The sequence below is a fragment of the Bos indicus genome, chromosome 16 (genome assembly GCF_029378745.1).
Source record: "Bos indicus isolate NIAB-ARS_2022 breed Sahiwal x Tharparkar chromosome 16, NIAB-ARS_B.indTharparkar_mat_pri_1.0, whole genome shotgun sequence".
NCBI classification, from domain to species: Eukaryota; Metazoa; Chordata; class Mammalia; order Artiodactyla; family Bovidae; genus Bos; species Bos indicus.
Window position 1 is genome coordinate 81,073,668 of NC_091775.1, and position 21,906 is coordinate 81,095,573.

Below are 21,906 nucleotides of genomic sequence, written 5' to 3' on the forward strand. Positions count from 1 at the left end.
TATTTGGAAGAGTCCTTTATTTTGCCAACCAACCAGCATCAGTCAGGACACTGAGGATGGACATGTGTCTAAAGGAGATTTAGAGAGAATTTGGTGCCCGCCATGCTTCCAGAATTCTAGGTTTCAGATGTCTGGCAGTGCGGGCTTAGGGTCGTCACCCTCCTTGAGTGTTGCTGGCAGCCTTCTCTCTGGCTCACGTGGCTGGTCAGAATACTGCAGCGCAGCACTGTGTGTTCACCAGATCCAGTGAGCACCTGCTCCGTGCCGAGCGTCTGATAGGATATTAGTGAGGCAGTCAGGTGATGATCACACAGATTCACATGGCTCTTCACAACTCCTCGTGTCCCTGGCAGCTTCATTTGACAGCAGGTACTAAGGTGCCAAGCTCTAGTCCCTGCCCAAGACTGGACAGGGCCCTGGGGCCTGTCCTCACTGTTCTGTGTAGACGACGGAGCAGGCGGACCTGGACCCGTCCTCACTGTTCTGTTCAGACGACGGAGCAAGCAGACCCGGGCCCGTCCTCACTGTTCTGTTCAGACGATGGAGCAGGTGGACCCAGGACCGTCCTCACTGTTCAGACAACGGAGCAAGCAGACCTGGGCCCGTCCTCACTGTTCTGTGTAGACGATGGAGCAGGCAGACCTGGGCAGAAGTCAGCTGAGGTGGAATGAGGTGCCGAGGCACGGAGGCTCCATACCTCGCCATGTTGAGCCTGGTGGTCCCGGGCCAGGCCAGGCTCAGGGCACACAGAGGGCCCCTCGAGCCATTTACCTTCCTCCACCACAGAACCGCCCTGTGCTCACAGCAGCCTGCCTTAGGACACAGGCGCAGTAACAGACGACGGCATCAACCGAAATGTGAATTTCATGCGTGTCCCCACTTCATGTGTTTCCAGCTTCTACAGAATTCTTGAAACCACTTCTCAAAATCAGCTACCGTTCTCTCATCAAACCCAGGAACTCATCTGCTGTCCTCTACTTGGGCACATGTGCCTCAAACTGGGGCTTCCAGATGCCGTTAGGGTATCAACCAGGAAGCTTCATTTGTAAGAACCAAACAGCTGGTGATGCCGGGCGGGCCGGGTTGGGGCCGCACTCACAAATGCTGCACTCACTGTCCCTCCTGGAGGGACCGCCAGCAGCCGTCAGGGCTGCGTGCTTCTCGTCCACAGTGAGCGCCTGTGGCGGGAGACGCTGACGGGGGGACAGGTCAGGTGTGAAGCCAGATGGCCTTGGGGTCGTCGTGGGAGAGCAGACAGCCCTCCGCAGCGGCCCGCCATGAGTGTCAGCTGCCCTCCTGTCATGGCCGGAGCCTCGCCCCCGGCCTCCAGCCCTGACCGTCCGCAGTGAATGCGTGTAGCAGCAAGGTCTTCAGGTGACGTATTAATAAAAGCCAGGTTGTACCTCCTCCTGGAGCCCAGGAAAGCCCTGTCTCCTGTCCCCTGCCCACCAGTGCTGTGGGCTTCACCCCCTCGCCTGCACACACCTGCCCCTCTGTAAGCCACGTGCAGCCACGCGGCCACACCCATCTGACACCGGCCCCCCTGCCGGTGCTTCCACACGAGACGCCTCATGCGTCCCCTGAAGGGGATGCGGCCTTTTCTTGGTGGACCTCACACCCTGCACCGTCTGCCGGTGTGTCCACTCCACGGGCTGGGTCATGGCTACAGAGCCTGTGCCCTACTCACTAGAAATGCCATAGCCGGAAGTCACCGGAGGCCCCGTCTCTGAGTGCACAAGCAAAAGGGACCCGGGCAGAGGACAGGAGACGGGGAGGAAGGCCAGGCCCCGCGCCCAGCCCGGGGAGGAGGGGGAGCAGGGGAGCAGGAGCGCAGGTCCAGGAGACCCGCCCGGGAAGCACCACCCGCTGGCGGGGGCCAGAGTCCCGCCCGAGCTCTGCACGCTCTGTCTGTCCTGCAGCGGCTCCGGGCACCCCTGGGAGGGCAGGGCCGGGGACTCAGGGACGGCCGGGCTTGTGGCAGAAGGCTGCAGGCAGAGAACCGCAGGGAGGAGCTCGGAGCCACAGGGAAGCTGGGAACCCCGTGTCTTCCGAGGGCAGAAGTTTCTCTGGTGCCTGCGAGCCATTCACCGTCCCCCCACGGACCACGGGGCAACCCGCTCCACAGTGTTCTCGGGGGGGTAACATGGTTGAACCCCAGCTCCCAGGATGGGGGGCCTCTTGTGGTATCAGCAGGGGTGCAGAAGGGGGCCCCTAGGAGGGGCGGGGACTCGTCTGTGAGGTGCTAATAGCTACTCGATGGAAACCATACAAACTACCCCAAACCTACTGGTCAAGAACTGGGGGACCTGGGTTAAAGCAGGTTCTCCTGCCTCTTCACCGCATGGACTTGCTCCCCACGTCTCTGAGAAAGGGGCACCAAGTCCTATTTTCTAAAACCAATTCTCACAGAAGTCTTGTAAGGGGTGCGTTCAGGGCCCGTGGGGTGTAGAGCATGGGGCAGTCCCTGGCACCCCTCCCCGGCCTTCCTCTGAGTCCCCCACCCCGGCCTTTCCCTGCCCCCCCGGCCTTCCTCTGCGCCCCCCACCCTGGCCTTTCCCTGCCCCCCTCCAGCCTTCCTCTGCGCACCCCCCGGCCTTTCCCTGCCCTCCACGGCCTTTCCCTGCCCCACTCCAGCCTTCCTCTGCCCCCCACCACCACCCCCCCACCCCGATCCCGGCCTTTCCCTGCCCCCACCCCGCCTTTCCCTGCCCCCGGCCGCCGCGCCTGCTCCTGGGCCACGTGGGCCAGCCCCGCCCCAGGTACAGTCTTCTGCTCCCCTCCTTTCCCTAAAGTGAGAAATGTCCAGACCTCAGGCAGTCCTCAGCCTCCTCAGATGCCACAGAGAAGAGGCCAGAGCAGGACTGAGGAGAGACCCGGCCAAGAACCGACAGGCAGCGGCCTGGGAGGGAGGCGACCCGCAGGGTCAGGGGTGGGTCGTCCGCGTGGGTCACTCTGGGTCATCCTGATTTATTTTACAGGCAGCAGCATCATCCATGGAGGGGGCGGGGGGAGGACATTCAGACACCTGAGGCCAAGCCGGACGACTGGAAGCCCCCGCCGCCTGCCCGGCCCCGGCCTGCTAGCGAGGCCTCTGGGGTCCCCTGTGCCTGTCCACCATCCCTGGAGGGCGGCTGCTGCCCAAACCGGGTTCCCTCCGGCTCTGCAACGTGGCCGCCTTCCAGCTTGAGGCCCCCAGGCTGCTGGCGGGGGACGAGGGCCCCCAAAGGGAGGCCTTGGGTCTCGGAGGCCTCGGCAGTGAGCTCCACGTCGGGGAAGGCCACCAGGGCCTGCGTAGAGTCGCAGGAGCTCGGCTCCCGCGGGCCCCCCCAGCAGGGCCGGAGGCGCCGCAGGTCCTCCCGGGAGTGGGGGCTGAAGAGCAGGTAGAGCAGGGGGTTGAGGCAGGCGGGCAGCGGCAGCACCAGCAGCAGGACGGCCTTGACGGCCTCGGGGGTGACCGGCAGGAGGCCCAGCGCGGACGCCAGGCTCAGGAAGGCCACGGGGCAGTAGAGGAGCCCGTCGGTGAAGGTGAGCCAGGCCACGTGGCGCACGGCCGCGCAGTCCCAGGAGGCCTCCAGCCCGGCCGCGGGCAGGCGGCAGGAGAGCCGGATGCAGGCCAGGGCTGCCGCCAGGAGGCAGGCGGCATGCAGCAGCACCAGCGCCACGGCGAAGCCCAGGGCGGCCGGCCGGCCGGCGGGCGGGGCATGGGGCAGGCAGAGTGGGGAGGCGCCATACTCGCCCACCGAGGCCAGCGGCAGGGCGGCCAGCAGCCCCGCCAGCGCCAGGCAGCCCAGAGCCCCCGCGCGCACACTGCCCGCGGCCGGCGCCTTCCCGCGGGCCCGCACGCAGGCCGCGGCCACGCTGCAGTGTGCCGCACCCAGGCTCAGCAGCAGCACGGATGCCTCGGAGCCCAGCACAGCCAGGAAGCCCGCCGCCCGGCAGCCCGGGCCTGCCTCCCAGCGCGCGCCGAACTCGGCAAACTGGCCGAAGGTCAGCGCATCGACGGAGGCGAGGAGGCCGCAGGAGAGGCCGGTCAGGGCGTTGGCACCCGCGAGGGCCCCCACCACGAACTTGGCCGGGGGCAGCGGGCCGGGCCCGGCCACGGAGAGGCTCAGCAGCACCAGTGCGTTGCAGAGCAGGGCCAGCAGCACGACGGCCCACACGGCCAGGCGGACGCCCCAGCTCTCGAAGAGGTGCTTGCAGGGCTGGAAGGGGCCTGCGGGAGAGAGGCAGACGCTAGGCAGGCCGGGCCGCACAGCTCTGCCCTCTGCCCATGGCCTGGGCTTGGGCTCCGGCGGGCAGGGGCAGAGCGGACACCCGGAGGGCCTCTTCCCCCTGTGGCTGGGGGTGGACACGGGCCCAGGACCCCAGGAGCAGATGTGGGAGACACACACACACCGAAGCAGCGCAGGGAGGCCCTCCCTGCAGAGCAGCGTCCAGAAGCAAGGGCGGGACAGGCCGGCCTGGCGGAGTGGCCGGGGCACCGCTGTGGGGCAGGCCAGGCCGACCGCAGAGGGAGAGGGGTGGCCGGCTCTGCTTCTCAGGACGGTGCCACCCCAGCGGGAGGAGGCTCCATGGCCACGCTCAGTGCCCCGGAGTCGGTTGGTGCTGGGGGCAAAGCACGGGGGGACTGGTAGCCCTGGGGTCTGCCTGCCGGGTCCTGCCCTGGGCAGGGAGGCCTGGCCTTGTCCCCCTCTCTCGGGGCCGTCATCAAACCACCCTGTCGCTTTGATTCTTCACTGTTTTGACCTTGGACTCCTGCTCAATGCGCTGCCAGGCGGCCTGGGGCTTTGGGAGGCTTCTGTGCCAGCTACTTCTTAAACACTTTTTTCTGATTATCAAATAATAGACAGTAATTGTGGAAAAATCGGAACACAGAACATGGAAAAACTGAAACTGCTCATGAGAGAAGCCCCTCAGAGAAGCTCCTTCTTTTGCGAGGTTTTCTATCAGTTTAATACATACATGTACATATAGATCTTTAACTTATTGGGACTTTACTGCATATCGTTTCTTTTTCTCTTTTTGCTGGAGTATTATCGTGCGCGCTCTCCCGGGTCGTTATGCTCCTCAAACATGTGCGGGTGCCTGTGCGGGACGTAGGGCACCAGATCTCCTCGGGCCGTAGGCACCGGCTACTGGGAAAGCGAGCAAGCCAGAGCCTGGACCGTCCGCGTGAACCCGACCAGCCCCTCCGGGTGCGCTTCCCGCCGCGGGCACGAGGGGGCGCGGCTGCCGGGCGGGTGGGGACCCCGTCCACCGCCTCCTCCCGCTTGCTCGCCCCCAGGCGGCCTGGGCCGCACCAGCGGGGAAGCTTTGTTCCCTGACATCTTGGGGAGACTGAAGCCGTCAGGAATGGACGCTGCTGGACGGAGCCCCCGGGGACGCCTGGAATTCTATGGCCCAGAGCGCTCTATCCCGTGCGCTCCTGGGAGGGAGCGGGGAGGGGGCGGGCAGGGTTCAGACTGGCCAGCGGCCCCTCAGCCCTCCCTGAGCGCAGGGCGCCCACTGAGAACCGTCTCCTCCTGGCGGTGGCACTTCCGAGGGTGCTCTGGAGAAGTCACTCGGACTCCTGGACAGCAGCACGGAAGGGGGCGACAGCCCGCCCCTCGCAGCAGTCACCAGGGCAGGCTGCACTCGCGGAGGCGGGAGCCCCGAGGGGGCGGGGCCCCAAAGAGGGGGCCCCGAGGGGGCGGGGCCTGCAGTCCTCCCCGCCCCCGGGCCTTCCCGCCTGTTTTGACCAAAGAACTGAAAAATGGAGATGCAAAGGAAGTAGTCCAACAGGACAAGTAGTAACAGTTTAGTCATTAAACAAAGCCAAAGACCTTCCTTCTCAAAGGCTATAGATGACACTCTGAGCCGTACCCTGCGCCCTGTCTTACAGATACTGAAAGCCCTGCCAGGGGAAACGTTCACGACAGGACGGTAGCCAAGACATAAGAAGCCGCCACGACTCTGAGGACTGGCCTCAAGGAAATGGGAACAAACCAACCAAGGAGCTGAAGATTAACTGCACTTAAAACAATGACAGTGATGCTGGTCAGACCACCGATGACCAATTTCAAGATGACTGTCAGAGCTGATCGCGCTGCTTCAGGCAGACCCCTCCCTCCACGCATAGAAGCTCTTGCCTGCAGATCGATGTCCGGGGGAGGTCAGGCTTTGGACACGAGTCTGCCGTCGCCCAACCACCCTGGTTGCCAGCCTCCGAAATAAACTTTCCTTTCCCCCAGACTTGCCCCTCGAGTACTGGCTTTTGAGCAGCGGGACCTCACTTTCCGAAGCAGCCCTTCCCCAGTGCCCGCCCTCCCCACCAGAGGTGCCCTCTCACCTGGAGCAGGGCTACACTGGACTGCGGGATGGGGCCTGGGCTCCTCCATCTCCAGCTGGAGCTCTTCCGGGTCCAGATCATCTGAGGAGAGCAGACGGGGGCTCAGACCTGCTCTCGGTGTGGGTCAAGCCCGCCCTTTCCCCAGACGTCCACCCCAGAGACGTCCGCTGGGCACAAGGCATCCTGGTGGCCCCAGGGAAATGCTGTCCGACCATGTCCCCTCCACCTGTGATCCTCCACGCCCGAGACCTGCTCCTCCTCTGACTCAGGGAGCACCCGCACCCCTGCAGCTGGGCAGAGTCTGAGGAGGCTGCCCTAACTCTGGGGGCTCTGTACGCTGGCCAGGACTCCACATCCAGCTGGAGGCACCGCACACAGAGCGGGACAGAGCAGCAAGCCGGATGTGCTGCAGGATGTGGACCAGGTCTAGGCAGCTGGGAGGAGCACTCGGGAAGGGCAGGGCCAGGGGAGGAACGCTGGCCTCAACGTGTACAGCCTGAGGGAACCACGCCACCCTACTGGCTGACAGCCCCGACGGCAAAACCAGCATCAGTGGATGAATCACAGGAGGAGAACCACGGTCCTGATGGACAAGCCCCCGGATCAGAGTCATGTGAGGGGGGCAGTGCCCGCATGAGCCCGGGGCTGGGCACACTCTGGGGGGCGTGGACAGGACAGCCCTGCTCTCGGGCAGTCGTGGCTCCATGCCCTCGCTGGGCAGCTGGGACCACAGGCCAGCTCTCGTCCTCCAGGCCCACGCCCGCTGAGTCCACATCCTTGCAGCCGTGGGGGCCAGGCGCCCTCTGGTGCTGCTGCACAGGTGAGGTGAGGACGCTGCCCTGGTCTCATGGCCAGGGCGCGACAGGGCCAAGTTCAAAGCCAGCCTCACTGGGCCCCAGAGCCCAGACGCTGGACTTCTCCACCAGGGGCTGGTTTGGGGGACGGTCGGGGGGCTTTAAGGTCCAGGAGGTGGGGGGAGCAGCAACTGAGGAGACTGGAGCAGAAAGCCTTGTGAGAAGGGGCGCCTCCCTACGTAGCTAGCAGATGGGCCAGATAATGCTTGTGGCCCCTCAATTCTAAGTCTAGGCTCTGCGATTCTGCTCGTCTGAGAAAACAGGGTCAGAAAGGCAAATCCCTTGTTAAAGAGACTCCGAACATGCTGGATTATTTCCCTGCTCGCTCTTGCACTGCCTCAGACCAGGGCCTGCAGCGTCCTGGGGTGGACGTCTCAGGGGCCACAAACTCTTTAAGAATACCGAAGTGATAAATGAATGCTGTAAACCGTTTTATAGTTTATAAAGGCGAAATCCTGTTTTAAAGTGATAATTCATCACTGGAAGAGGTTTTTTTTTTTTTTTTCCTGGCTGATTGGCTTGTGAGATCTTAGTTTCCTGACCAGGGATTGAACCCGGGTCCCTGGCTGTGAGAGCTCAGAGTCCTGATCATGGGATCTCGAGGGAACTCCTGAAAGACTTTGTCTTAAGAACAAGAATCTGGTTTCTGGAGATGGGCTGGGTGAGGTAAGGGAGCCAGATGGCCGCTCCCTTGGGTCTGGGCCAGGCCAGGCAGGCAGCTGGGTCATACCAGTCCCCGCCTCTGGCTCAGGGCTGGCATCCTGCGTGGAGCCTCGCTCCTGCTGTAGGTTGGAGTCGTCCTGGGAGGCCGGAGGCCGGGAAGTGCCCGCAGCCTGGCGGTCCACCCCTCGCCACCTTTCCCACTCTGCAAAGGAGCTTGGGGATGCCTAAAGGAAGCGCGGGGGAAGCCGGAGGGCTCCGGCCAAGGTCGGAGGTCATAGTAAAGCTACTGACCGAGGCGCTAGTAAAGCTCCTGTGGCTGCGGCCCCTTCTCGGCTCTGTGGACCCTCGGGAATGGGACCCTGCCCAGCTCCCCTTACCATCCCGATGCCTGTGGTTTTCTAAGACTTCAACCTGGTGGAAAGTTCCACCTCGAGGAAGGCAGGACCCCTGTGGGCAGACGGCAGATGCCACACTGCCCTTGGGATGCATCTGCTGGGCCAACGCCGGCCGTACACTCGCCCGGGAGGCTCTGCACCCGCCCCCGCCCATGCTGGCCTCTGGGGCTCCTGGCTACATGCCTGCATGTTCACGTCTGCATGTTTACCTCTGAGCAGGACCCTGGGCGCATCTGCGGTCTCCCCAGTCTGTGGGGTGTGAACACTGCTCCCGCTTTAAGGATGAGAAACAGAGGGTCCGACAGGCCTGCAGTGGCCCAGCCCGTGAACCGTCTCATCCAGTTAGAACCCGGCTCTGTCTACACTGTCCTGCCCGGCTCTGTCTACACTGTCCTGAGCGTTCTCCCACAGTGGTGGTGGTTTAGCCGCTCAGTCACGTTCGACGCTTTGTCACCCCATGGACTGTAGCACTCCAGGCTCCTCTGTCTGTGGGATTTTCCAGTCAAGAATACCAGAGGGGGTTGTCATTTCCCTGTCCAGGGGATCTTCCTGACCCAGGGATCGAGCCCATGTCTCCTGCATTGCAGGCAAGTCCTTAACCACTGAGCCTCAGCCACGGTTAGACCTGACTCTTCTGCTTCACTTCTGCACTGACATTCTGTGAGGAGGGAACCCAGCCCTTCCCTCCCCGCCCGCCCCCGGATTCCGCCTGTGCTCTGCATCAGGCTGCTAGCCAGGGAGGCCCTTCTCTCTGCCCATCATCCGAGAGCCCGCCCGCAGGCCGTCCTGTCAGGGTGAGGGGCCACTCCTGCGAGGCCAGAGCACTGGGGTCTCCGAAGTCGCCGGGGAGACTTGCCGGGGGCGGTGTTTGGCTCTGGGAATGGCATGAGGAGACTTTTCTCTGGAAGCAGGCTTAACTGAATTAACGGAACCGCGCTTGGCTGTAGCTGATGGAAAAGGGCTGCCTGCTCTAAGAACACCCTGCGAAGTGGGAGTGGGGCGCCGTGGGGGCACTGTGGTCCACAGGGTGTGTGGACAGGCAGGGCTGTGACGGGCGTGGCCCTGAGCGCCCGGGGCTGCAGAGGGCTCACGGACCCCTCCCCAGGCCTTGGAGACAGGCCTGGACAGAGGTGGTTCCCCCCAACCCCGAGCCCTGCAGCCCTGCCGCTCCCCGCGGGCCCACCCGCCCCTCCCGGGCCTCCTCCCCGCCGCCTGCATCCCCACGTGGGTCACTCACAGCGGCTCTCGGCCCGGTCGGCCAGTGTCCGCTTGGGAGGGTCCTGGGCGTCGGGGGGAGGGTGCTGGGGCCCCCGCAGCCCCGAGGCTGTGAAGAAGCCGGGGCAGCCGCTGTAGGCACAGCACTGGTAGGCGTAGGGCACCTCCAGGGTCCTGGGGCCGGGAGACAGCCGCCTGAGCCAGATCAGGACTCCGCCCGCCCTCCACCTGCCAGGGCCCCGAGGGCAGCCTCCTGGCTCCTTCCCGTGCCCGGCTGCCCCTCCCACCCCCTCCCCCCTCATCTCCAGGCCCCGACGCGACCCAACCAGGCAGGACACCTTCCCCTCATCTTACATCTGTCCTCGCCAGGGTCCCCCAGGGCTGGGGTTGGGGTGGGGACGCTACCCAGGGGCTTGGTCTGGGCCAGACTTGGGCCTGTAGGCTGCTCCTGGGGCGAGGCCTGGGGTGCCCCCGCCCTGGGGCCGGGCAGCCTCACCTCAGTCTGGGGAAGCTGTCCTTGGGGAAGGCCTGGGACAGGGCACGGTTCCCTCGGAGCTTCAGGTGCACCAGGCCCCCCAGCCCGGCCAGGGGCAGCACGCTCAGCTGGTTGCCCGTCAGGTCCCTGGACAGCGGACGTGACCAGTTTCCGGTCAGCGGGAGGCTAGGGCAGGCTGTGCTGTGGCATGGCCAGGTGCCCAGGCAGAGAGGCCATGGACGCCGGGCAGAAGCAGCGGGGCGGCAAGGGCGCTGGCCTGGGGCCACCTACCTGTGGGGCTGCTGGAGGGGCGCCCCGCCATCCCCCCCGGGCAGCACCCCTGCAGGGCCCACCCTGTCCCATCAGAGCGCCGACCGCTCCCCGAGGGGGTCCCCCTGCTGTGCTGGCCCCCGCCCCCTGCACCCCGAGGACCCAGGGGCCAGAGCTGGGAACAGGACAGACTGCCCACACACAGGAGTTCGGCCACCTGCCCTATTTCAGAGTCAGCTTGGAGCCAGAGGTGAGGATGCCCACAGCTCCCCCGGAGAAACATTAGAGGAAGCCAGACATCCACACCAGACAGCGCGACCACAGGCCACGTGGCGTGGAGACCGGCCTGGGCTGGCCAGCAGGAAAGCCAGCCCGCCACTGGCTGCCCGTGAAGCCAGGGCGTCACGTCTGCCTGAGCCCCAGCAGCCTCATCTTTCAGATGAAGATGCCGCCCCCACCGACCAGGGGGATGAAGATACCGCCCCCCTCCACCCACTGACCAGGCGGGTGCAGATACCGCCCCCATCATTGACCAAGGGGATGAAGATGCCGCCCCCACTGACCACGGGGATGAAGATACTGCCCCCCAACTGACCAGGCGGGTGCATATACCACCCCCCTCATTGACCAAGGGGATGAAGATACCACCCCCCCACTGACCGGGGGCTGCTGAACAGACAGGCAGGAAGCAGGTTGGGAGAGTGGCCTGGGGCCCAAAGCACGGGGCCATGAGCTCTGGGGACCCTGAATCCCGGCCCCAGGAGGGAGGGCCCCCACCTGGGCGCACCTGTGCGGTGAGGGGCAGGGCTGCTGGGTTGCTGGCGGACATGCCTGAGGATGCAGTGGAGAGCCTGCGCCGCTGTGCGTGGCGGCCCCCAGGACCTCTCTTGCGCTGACGCACATCCCAGTGCTTTGGGGGACCCCCACTCTGTGGCCCCAACCCCCGTATTCTGCCCCCCCCAGCCTGGGGCCCGAGGCAGCGTGTGACCTCCAGGGCTCACAGAGGGGGGCTCCTTACGCCAGAGCTGGGTCCCCCGATATGTGTCCCACACCCACAGCGACTCCCCTGGGCTGGGCCCTCCCCACCGCGGGCGGCACCCAGGAGGAGAGCCGCACTCACAACTTGACCAGGGAGCGCAGGGTCGAGAAGGCCTCAGGGTGGATGGATCGGATGGCGTTCCAGCTCAGGTCCCTGTGTGAGAGAGGACGTGATGAGAGGAGGCACACACACGGAGGACCCGTCGTTCTTGCCCTGGGGCGCGGGTGTGCTGGGTGCTCACGGGGTGCGGGGGTGCAGGAAGGCCCTACTCAGAGCGATCACAGGGAGGCGGGCCCCCTACTCACAGGGGTCGCGGGGAGGCGGGCCCCCTACTCACAGGGGTCGCGGGGAGGCGGGCCCCCTATTCACAGGGGTCGCGGGGAGGCGGGCCCCCTAGTCACAGGGGTCGCGGGGAGGCAGGCCCCCTACTCACAGGGGTCGCGGGGAGGCGGGCCCCCTAGTCACAGGGGTCGCGGGGCGGCGGGCCCCCTAGTCACAGGGGTTGCAGGGAGGCAGGCCCCCTAGTCACAGGGGTTGCGGGGAGGCGGGCCCCCTACTTACAGGGATCGCAGGAAGGTGAGCTCACGGAAGGTGTCGGCTCTGACTTCCCAGATGCGGTTGTGCTGGAGGCCGCTAGGGCAGCAAGAGGCCTGCTGAGCCCAGGGCCAAGGGCTTCCTGCCCCCACCCCACACACTGGGAGAACGGAAGGACCCAGCTGGCAGAAGTCACCAGAATTAAGGGAGCACAGGGGCCCCCGGCCGCCTTGGGTAAGAGTCGGTCAGGAGACTAAACTACAGGCCATCCCTGTGGCTCCAGGGCAGTGAGTTTCCAGGGCTCCCCGGGGCCTGGCTCCCAGCCCTACTAACTTCACCCTGAGGGCCCTCCAGACCCTCTTCCAGCAGCAGAGCCCATCAGACCGGTGTCTGAGTGAGAGGTGAACCCTGGGCCTCGGGACAGCAGGACCCACCCTGCCTGGCCCCAGGGTGCAGAGACAGCGGTCTGCGGGCCCCGCGCTGGGGACACAGGAGCTCGGAGAGCCTGTGACGGGGTTCTGTCCTCGTGGATCCTGCAGCGCAGGTTCCCTCCTGGACACGAGTGTGCGCATGTGTGCGTGTGTGTGTGTGTGCACATGTGTGAGTGCGCATTTGTGGAAAAAGAGAGCCAGGGCCCCTGCCGGCCAGCAGCCGCTCCCTGTCCAGCCCTAATCACCACCTCACTTTGTTCCGTTTGAGCCCCGAGTGGCCTGAGACACGTTTCAGCACCAGCTCCGGGGCCATCACCCGCAAGTTCTGCCTGCCTGTCCCGGCCCCACCGAGTCCCCAGCCAGGGGCGGAAGGTCCGTGTGCCTGCCAGCCCCGCCCTCGGGCCCTGCCTCACACTCACATCTCCTCCAGCTTCTGACACCCACGCAGGCTGGGCAGCCCCTCGATCCGGTTGTGAGACAGCTCCCTGGGGACAGGCGGGGATGGTGAGGGGAGCCGGCCACCAGGGACACGGCTGGGCAGGCTCCTCACCCCGCCCGGGTCCTCAGGACTCCCCTCCACATTGTAGGGGCGGCGAGGGCCGCTTCATCCACAGGAGGCCTGGGGGATGCAGCCAGGGCCCAGGGTTGGGGCGCAGGAGCTGAGGGGGTGCTGAGGCGCCGGCAAGGCCCGCATGCTGCCGCGCCAGCTGGCCGAGGCTCAGGCGTGGAGCTGACGCCCTTGGGGATCCCTTGGCAACCCCTCATCCCGCTGAGGCACAGGAGGGGACAGGACCCCCAAGGACGCACCGCCTGTTGGTGGCAGGCTGGACCCCGTCTTGAGCCGGGGGCGGCAGTGAGCACCCAGGCCCAGCGGGACCCCTCGCCCGTGACTGAACACTGAAGCACCTCTGAGGTCCCGGAAGGGCGCATTTTCCTTCATGGACTCGGAAAACTTACTAGAACCACTCCAGAGGGACCTGCCAGGTGCCTCCCACCCTCCAAACGTCCCCAGATGACAAGCAGGAGGTCAGGACCACTGAAGGGAGAGCCGGGCCTTGCCTGGCAGGAAGTGGCGGAGCTGGGCCTCAGACCTGGTCTGACTATGATCACCCGGGCTGCTCCCGGAACTGGGAGAGGCGGCCCGGTCACTCCTGGGCAGCTCTCTCAGCCAGAGCTCCCCCACCCACCAGGAAGAGCAGAGAGTGCCCCAGGGGCGGAGGCCGGAGGGGCTGGGCCGGGCCACGGCCACGGGGAGGGCAGGGAGGCACTCACAGGACACGGAGCCTGGGCAGCTGCTGGCACATCCCCGGGGGCAGCCGCTGGAGCCCTGCGCGGGTCAACGTCCTGCAAGGACGACAGGCCTGCACCGAGCCGCCTCCGCTTGGCCTGCTGCTGTCTGGAGCTCAGCACCGACAGGAGTTGGGGCCCAGGGCGGGGGTGCCTCGGAAGGAGGGGGCCGTCCTGCAGCCACACCCCCACCACGCCCCCCAAGGGTCCCCATGTCCCCACCACACAGGGGCTGGACTCTGCAGCCCGCGTGGGGCCACGGACAGGTGTGCACGGAAACCCAGCCCCTCGCCTGTGCCCCTGTGCCCAGAGAGCTGGTGGGGAGACCCGGGGAGTAGGGTGGGGGCGGGCAGGCTGGGCACCGCTGTCCCGAGAAGAGCTGAGCCAAGGGCATCCTCGGGGAGCACGCCGTCCCTCAGGGGAGCTTCCAGCTCTGGGGTCCCCTGACTGCTTGACCCCTCTCTCACAATGAGCGGGGGGCCCGCTAAGCTCTAAGGACCCCCCACACCCCGACACTACAGGACCTTAGGTGGGAGCCAGGGGGCCAAGGAGGTGGGCGTCACAGCCCTCCGCCCCTCACAGGTCCTCTGCGCTCCTCCGTGGGTTAGGGACTCTGAGAAACCCCAGGATGGGAGTGGCCCCCTCCCCCAAAACTGCCTGCCCTGCCCCTAGCAGAAGCGGTGTGGGCCCCTGGCCAGGCTGGAGCAGACGGCCAGACCTCGGGGAGCCTAGTCTGGGGGATCTGGGGGCTGAGGGTGTGGTGGGGGGCATCCACTCACAGGCTCTCCAGGCTGGTGGTACCTCTGAGGTCTGGGAACTCCTGGATGTCCGTGGCGCCATTCAGGGAACTGGGGGCAGAGCATCAGAGGCCAGAGAGTGAGGTCGGCATCCAGGGGCCCCCGACCTCCCACCAGTGACCAAAGGGCAAGGTCAGCATTCAGGGGGCCCCCGACCCCCAGCCACTGACCAGAGGGCGAGGTCAGCATCCAGGGGCCCCCCCGACCTCCCACCAGTGACCCTGGACCTTCTGGTCCCGGGGGAGGCAGACGCCCAGGAGGCCAGGTCAGCTCCATCCAGCCTGGCCCAGGTGAGGCCCGTGGGACCTGCCCTGTTTCAGAGCAGTGGCCTGCGTGCTTCTGGGGAAGTTCTGGCTGCAGAGGCTGCTCCCTGGAGCCGGGCAGCGGGACTGCCCGAGGGTCACTGCTGGTACCCTCTGCACCGGGCACCCCAGCCCAGGGGCCATACGGCCCGCATGGGACAAGAGCCCAGCAGGGCGTGCGCTGCCCGACCCAGAGGAGCCCTGGGCTTGCGCCCAAGCAAGAGGGCCTGGGGCCCAGCGCCAGCCTCCAGGTGAGGCTGGGGGCGCGTGAAGGTGCAGCCTGTGCCCCACAGACTCGGGGCGGTCCCAGGCTGCCGTGTGCGCAGTGTCCCGAGAGAGGCTCTCTGAAGACCCACACGTGGGGCGCCCGGGGGTCGAGGCCGAGGCTCCGGGGCCACACAAGCAGGATCCCGACCGGGGGATCGAGGAGGGGGCGCCAACTCACAGGGTGTGCAGCCCAGGCAGGTGCTGGAATGCCGACCGCCCCACAAACTGGATCGGGTTGTCATAGAAGTGTCTGCAGGACAGACAAGATCTTCGCTGCCCTCCCAGCAGGCGAGGCACATGTCCGCTCCCCCCGCCCGCCCTGTTGCCCCCAAGACCGGAACCAGCACATGGGGAGCACCCCCATCCCACGCGCCAACCACGCCCGCCCCCGAGGGGAGCAAGGGCTCACATGGTCTGCAGCAGAGGGTTCCCCAGGAAGGCCTTCTCTGGGATGGCCCTGATGTTGTTGTTATGGAAACCCCTGGGGGACGACACAGGCATCAGGGAGACCCCAGGACGCCCTCCGGCAGCCAGACAAGAAGGCTGGGGCCAGAAGGACGCAGCCGGGGACCCCGGGGACCCCCTCCCGTCTCTTCCATCCTTGGGAAGGAGAGCCAGCAGGCTGGGGGTGGGGGTGAGAGCGGAGAGGAGCAGGCCTGGACCCCGAGGGCAGAGCTCTGCAGGGTCCCTGGGAGGGCACGTGGGGAAGCACAGAGAGACAGGGGCTCCCGGAGGAGACGCGGGCGCCAAAGGCAGGCGGGCTTGGTCTCAAGGCCATGAACTGGGGAGCAGACCCACGGAGGGGAGGGCCGGGGCGGGTGGACACCCATGGCTGAATAGAACTGGTGGGTGGAGCCCCCACCGAGTGCCGGGCTCTGGGAGCCGGGAACGGCAGGTCTGGCGTCGGGGATAAGCGTCCAAAGTCAACACTGGACTGGGATGCACGGTCCTCTCTGAACTGCCCCGACACCCTCAGTCACTAAACTGCCCCCTACCAGTGCCCGCCTGCCTGCCGAGTTCGTGCAGGGCCCCGCGGGAGTCCGCCCCTCTCATGTCTGATCACCCACTTCTCGTCCAGGGCTGTGCTGAGCCCCGAGGGCCAGAGGTCCGAGCCCTGAGGGCCAGAGGTCCGAGCCCCGTCCTCAGGCCGCCGTGGATGGACAGACACACACACGCCCGGGCTGCTGCTCCTGGTGCCCCGGCCTGCACACCCCGGAGCCCCACGCCCTCCCCAGAGCAGTATCCCTCATCTGGGGCTCCGGGCCCCGAGGACAGGCAGCCGTTCCCCTGGGACCCTCCCCCACGGCCCCATGCCCACCGCCTGGCATCCCTGCCAGCGTTGGACTGGGTGAGGGTGGCGTGAACCTGGCACCCAAGGTCACAGGTGGCAGTGGGGCAGACCCTGCGTGGCCTGGGGGCTCGGGCTCCGGCTCCAAACCTCTGCCGCCTGAACCGGCCGCACGCAGACCCCGGCCCGCTGCCTGGTGGCCGCTCCCCACAGAGGCTGCCTCCCAACCCCGGGCCGCCCCCTCCCCGCCCATCTCCTGTCAGCCTTTCCACCTTCGTTCTCCCTCCCTGATCGCCCCCTGACCACACGCAGCCTCCAAGGCTGACCTCAGGCCCGTCAGCCGGCAGTGCCCTCTGGACACCAGACCATCGTCGCTGAGGAGACAGTCCAGGGCTGGACCTACACGCCGGCCCTGAGCCGCCCTGTCCTGCCCTGAGCTGTGTCCTCGGGGGCCTGGGCACACCTCCGACCGTCTCACCCCAGCGTGCATCCAGCAGGCACCCTGCAGAGCAGGTGCTGAGCAACCCATCCGAGACTAAGACAAGCTGGGCTCGTTGTCACCCCCGGGGGTGGGGGCTGAGGAGGGGCCCCAAGGTACAAATGAGGCCCACTCCCAGGCCTTCCAGGCGGGGCCAGCCTCGCTCTCCCAGGCCGGAAGGGCCCAGCTCCCCTGACGGCCCAGCTGGAGACGCTCCGGGCCGAGCAGTGAGGCCTGTGACCCCTGACCTGGGGGGAGGGGGTCACGACCTTGGGAGGTGAGGGCGTGGGGGCCCGCGGACACAGAGGACAGCCCGGACCCCACAGTGGCGCTTACAGTTCCTGCAGGCGGCCCAGCGTCTGGATGGCCACGGGGAACTCGTGCAGCTGGTTGCAGTTCAGGTCTCTGGAAAGGAGGCGGGCGGTCACTGTGGGGGCTCCCGGGGCTCGGGGCCCGGGAAACAGACGCTGGGCTCTGGGTTGGCTGAAGGGAGGGCCTGCCTGGCCACAGATCCGTCTGCGGGAATACTGTGCTGATACGTAGAACCAGACCTTCAGGAGGGCCCTGGGCTGAGAATAGAGTCTCAGGCCTCGGGGACAGTGGCGACTAGGAGGGGCCCGGGAGCAGGGGCAGGTTAACACTGCAGCTGCTGGGGCGGGGGAGAGGCCTGGACGCCCCCCGGGCCCACCCCAGCCCCGCGCTACAACCCAATCCAGAAAGGCGCTCCGCCACCATGCAGGGAGCCCGGCTGGTCCGCTGCCCCGCGTGGGATGATGGCCTCGGGGGTCCTGCTGATGGCCAGCACCCAGGCCCCTGGCCCCGGCCCCGAGTGGACGCCCCGCCACTGGGCGACGGGCACAGGGGTCCGCGAGAAGTCATGTGCATCATTCACACCACGGATCAGGGCTTTGGGGGGCGTCCACGGGGCAGTGACGAGACACTCCACGTGCCTTTCCTCACGAGACACGCTAATGTCTGACAGAGACATTCTCTCCACCAACTGGAATGCAAGCTCCTGAAGGCACAAGCTTTGCTCTTTTCCAGTTGAAACCCCAGAAGGGCCCTGGCACAGAGCCGCGGCCAGCAGACCTGTCGCCTCCACAAGTGAGTCAGGGAAAGGTGGAGACGGCGCAACCAAGAGACACGCACGGACTGCCCCGAGGCACCCAGGCTTGAGAGGCACCAGCACACCCTGGGCGGCGCCCTCGGCTGCTGGGGCAGGAGGCTGGGGCGGGCCCCTGGGGGCTCGCTGCCCGGGCCTCACACACTTCCCCGGACTGAGCGGTCCCAGCCCTCTCGCCAGCCTCTGGTCAGGAATTTTGCCAGGAACGGCCTGACAGACAGTGGGAAAGGCATGTAAACCAACCGGCTGTGTTTACAGGAATACGTGGGAGAATAAAAACGGTGCAGATGTCTAAAAGATTCTGCAAACCGCACGCCAGAGGTGGCCTGCGTTTCCCATCTGGACGTCTACGCAGCTTCGAGAACCTGGGTAGCTGCCAAGCCCTGCTTCACAGGGGGCCGCGCGGACGCTGCCTCTGGTCTAACTGCCCAGGAACACCCCTGCCAGCTCTCTGCCCCCCGAGGAACCAGCTCGGGGCGGAGGGCATTTGCTGCCGGCCCGAGACACACGGACGCCCACCCGGGCAGAGTGGGTGGCAGCGAGGTGGATGGGAAGCGCCGTCTAGACAGCAGGCCGAGCGGCTGCGGCCGGATGTGGTGGGTCCCGCCAGCCCAGGTGCCGGCCTGTGCGGACGGAGCTGCAGGCGGCGGGGGCGCAGGGCAGGTGCAGGCACAGGCGGGTCTTCGGGGCAGACAGGTGGGTCTGCAGGCTCCATGGGTCATGGCCCTGGTCCAGGTGTGGGTGCAGGCTGGACCTCAGGCGGAGAGCGTGGTGTGCAGGAGGTGGGGGGGAGGCGGGGCCACAGCTGAGCAAACGGCACTGTTTCCAGGGGAGGCAGGGGAACGCACGCTGTCCGGCCTGGTTTCTCCCTGCTTGACGGGATCCCCAGACACCCTCGCCAGCTCCAAGCCTTCCCCTGCGGGCTTGCGGGCACTGCTCGTGGTTCACCTGTATTACGGCCAAGGGAAGGCAGCACAGGCACTGGAGAAGGTTCCAGACCACACCCAGCGTGGCCTGGCCACGGCGGGGACCGCTGCATCCACTCCAAACCCCCGTCCCCTCTGTCTGCAGCCACACTGCCCAGGGCCACAGCCACCAGCCCCGCTGGCCGCACACGCGTGTGACACATTCACAACGTGGAGGGTTTCGTGCTTAGCGTCACGGGCCACACTCCAACTGCGCGGTCACGAGTGCTGGCCGCCGTGTCAGCGGCCCAGATGGGACCTCCCCACGGCCACAGGAAGCTCTGTCCCGCATCCCCATCCCTGGTGATAGGAGGCGCGGCCGGGATCTCGGGGTTCCGGCTCCCCGCGGTCGGCGTGGCCACAGGGCTGGTCCTCCCCACAAAACCAGGAGGGCAGGCTTTACAAAGCACCCAGCCTGCCCCGTGGCCTCCCCCCACTTCCACCAGCTGGAGGCCAAGTGCCAGAGCCCTGGGCACGCCTAGGCCCCACGCCACCACGTGGAGGAGGGCCGCCTGCTGAGGAGATGGGGCCCCCACCCTCAGCGACAAGCACACGGTCCAGGAATAAAGCCCTAAACTCCTCCCCGGTTTGCGCCACGCCCTGGGCCTTGGTCTACTGGCGGCCGCTCCTGGGCCCTGCGCCGACCCAGCGTCACTCCAGGGCTTGCCCTCGAGTCTGGGGCCCACTGGCCAAGTTGTTGCTGTTGCTGTTCAGTCACTAAGTCTGTCCAGCTCTCTGCAACCCCACGGACTGCAGCACACCAGGCTTCCCTGTCCTTCACTATCTCCCGGAGTTCGTTCAAACTCATGTCCACCGAGTTGCTGATGCCATCCAACCATCTCATCCTCTGTTGCCCCCTTCTCCTCCCACCTTCAATCTTCCCCAGCATCAGGGTCTTTTCCACTGAGTCGGCCCTTCGCATCAGGTGGTCAAACTATTGGCGCTTCAGCTTCAGCATTAGTCCTTCCAATGAGTATTCAAGATTGATTTCCTTTAGGATTGACTGGTTTGATCTCCTCACAGTCCAAGAGACTCTCAAGAGTCTTCTCCAACACCACAGTTTGAAAGCATCAATTCTTCAGCACTCAGCCTCCTTTATGGTCCAGCTCTCACATCCATACATGACTACTGGAAAAACCATAGCTTTGACTAGACGGACCTTTGTCAGCAAAGTGATGTCTCTGCTTTTTAATATGCTGTCTAGGTTGGTCATAGTTTTTCTTCCAAGGAGCACGCGTCTTTCATTTCACGGCTGCATCACCATCCACAGTGATTTTGGAGCCCAAGAAAATAAAGCCTCTAACTGTTTCATTTACCCCCTTCTATTTGTCATGAAGTGATGGGACCAGATGCCATGATCTTAGTTTTCTGAATGTTGAGATTTAAGCCACCTTTTTCACTCTCTTCTTTCACTTTCATCAAGAGCCTCTTTAGTTCTTCTTCACTTTCTGCTGTAAGCGTGGTGTCATCTGCATATCTGAGATATTGATACTTTTTATATTATTATTTCTCCCGGCAATCTTGATTCCAGTGTGTGCTTCACCCAGCCCGGCATTTCGCCTGATGTTCTCTGCATATAAGTCACATAAGCAGGGTGGCAATATACAGCCTTGACGGACTCCTTTCCCTGTTTTCAACCAGTCCATTGTTCCACGTCTGGTTCTGTCGCTTCCTGACCTGCATACAGGTTTCTCGGGAGGCAGGCAGGTTGGTCTGGTTTTCCCATCTCTTTAGGAATTTTTCAGTTCATTGTGATCCATACAGTCAAAGGCTTTAGCATAGTCAGTGAAGCAGATGTTTTTCTGGAATTCCCTTGCATTTCCTATGATCCAACAGATGCTGATGATTTGATCTCTGATTCCTCTGCCTTTTCTAAATCCAGCTTGAAGATTTGGAAGTTCTAGGTTCATGTACTGTTGAAGCCCAGCTTGGAGAATTTTGAGCATTATTACCAGCCTTAGAGATGTCTCTAAAGTGGGAAGCAGAGGCTGTCACCCTTCCAGACGCTTGGAGAAGCCTTCTCATGACTCACAGAGCAGCGTTCCGTGCCTCATGGGCTCCGACCCCTGGAGTGACCTTTCAGCTCCACCAACCGTCTCACCTGGTGGAGTCTCCCCTTCCCGGTACAGCTGCGACCCCTGGGCCCTCGGCCCACACCCTTGCCCCACACCTTCAGGGCTCCCAGCCCTAGGCCCCCTTGGAGTGCTACCTCCTGAAGCCAACCCTGTCCCTGGGTCAGAACAGCTCACTCCCTCTTCCGGAACTTTTCTGTTGTTTTCTCTAGCAACCCGGTCAGGTGAGACAGGAGAAAATGCTGGTGGGGTAACACTGCTGATGAGACGGTGGCAACTGTGGTCGGGTTCGAGCTGCTCCGCCGTTGCAGGTCATTTCCCATGCCAGGCCTTCAAGGCAGCTACTGTTATTGCCTCTGTTCTGCAAAGAGGAACACGTGCAGAGGGAGGCCACCCCTGACAGCAGCTCGAGGAGAGGATGCTCGGACTGCGGCCCTGGGCGCGTGCGTCCAGCACGGGGCTGTCCTGGTTCACAGCGTCCTCCTCCTGGTTCATACTGTCTGCCCGGGAGACCAGAAGCCTGCTGTCATCAGGAAGCAGACGGGATCCCCTGTGGGCTTCCGAAGCCGAGGCACCGGCCGTGTGTGCGATATCCACCGTCAGGGCGATGGTCTGACCCCCTGGGCCCTCGGGCCAGTGGTGACCTGAGGGCTCCTGAGGACTGAGCCTGCCTTCCCTGGTGGAAGGCCGATTCCTCTGTAGCCGGTGATTCACAGGGCCTTAAACCTCAGCTGGAAAACTCCTGAAGGCTGTGGAGTCCATTCTCTTTAATGGCCTGGAATCAGCCACAGCCCAGAGCTGTTTCGTCTGCGGCTCCTGGAGCCGGGTGCAGGAGAGGAAGGGCTGAGGTTAAAGGGAGCTGGTTCCCACCTCCAGCCAGAGCTTGGTGTGGAAGTGCAGCTGTCGTGGCTGGTCCTTCCCCTCGTCTGCTCATCCAGCCAAGCCCAACAGGATGACAGTGTTGGCGAATGTGGCCAGGGACGTGCCAGGACTGCCTCCCGGGTCTCCCTCCGTCCGCTGTGCAGCAGTGGCCGCTCCTGGAGTCCACAGAGCCGCACTGTGGATTCGGAGCAGAGCCGGCGGGATTACCGTCGCCTTGTCCAGCCCCAACATTTTACTGATC

At 64.8% G+C, this 21,906-nt stretch overlaps 1 protein-coding gene and 1 long non-coding RNA gene across 6 annotated transcripts in view; both read right to left on the bottom strand.

The window, feature by feature from the left end:
• Positions 1–2: 2 nt before the first annotated feature.
• On the bottom strand, positions 3–2,514 carry LOC139176486 (uncharacterized). The gene is made up of 2 exons (XR_011560990.1): positions 510–2,514; positions 3–463 (listed from the first exon to the last, which is right to left on the bottom strand). It is a non-coding gene; the product is annotated as an uncharacterized lncRNA (long non-coding RNA).
• A 433-nt stretch (positions 2,515–2,947) lies between these two features.
• The window catches only part of LGR6 (leucine rich repeat containing G protein-coupled receptor 6), an 86,248-nt gene continuing 67,289 nt past the window's right edge, over positions 2,948–21,906 (bottom strand). For 3 of the 5 annotated variants that reach the window (XM_070768800.1, XM_070768802.1, XM_070768798.1), the window contains 12 exons: positions 16,960–17,028; positions 15,267–15,338; positions 15,036–15,107; positions 14,271–14,339; positions 13,477–13,548; positions 12,624–12,689; positions 11,801–11,872; positions 11,321–11,392; positions 9,952–10,077; positions 9,478–9,629; positions 6,329–6,409; positions 2,948–4,213 (listed from right to left, as the gene is read on the bottom strand). In XM_070768800.1, coding sequence (XP_070624901.1) covers positions 3,018–4,213; positions 6,329–6,409; positions 9,478–9,629; positions 9,952–10,077; positions 11,321–11,392; positions 11,801–11,872; positions 12,624–12,689; positions 13,477–13,548; positions 14,271–14,339; positions 15,036–15,107; positions 15,267–15,338; positions 16,960–17,028 — 2,119 coding nt within the window. In that variant the 3' untranslated portion in view covers positions 2,948–3,017. The remainder of the gene's footprint in view (positions 4,214–6,328; positions 6,410–9,477; positions 9,630–9,951; positions 10,078–11,320; positions 11,393–11,800; positions 11,873–12,623; positions 12,690–13,476; positions 13,549–14,270; positions 14,340–15,035; positions 15,108–15,266; positions 15,339–16,959; positions 17,029–21,906) is intronic. The other 2 variants (XM_070768801.1, XM_070768799.1) reach the window with 1 other exon arrangement.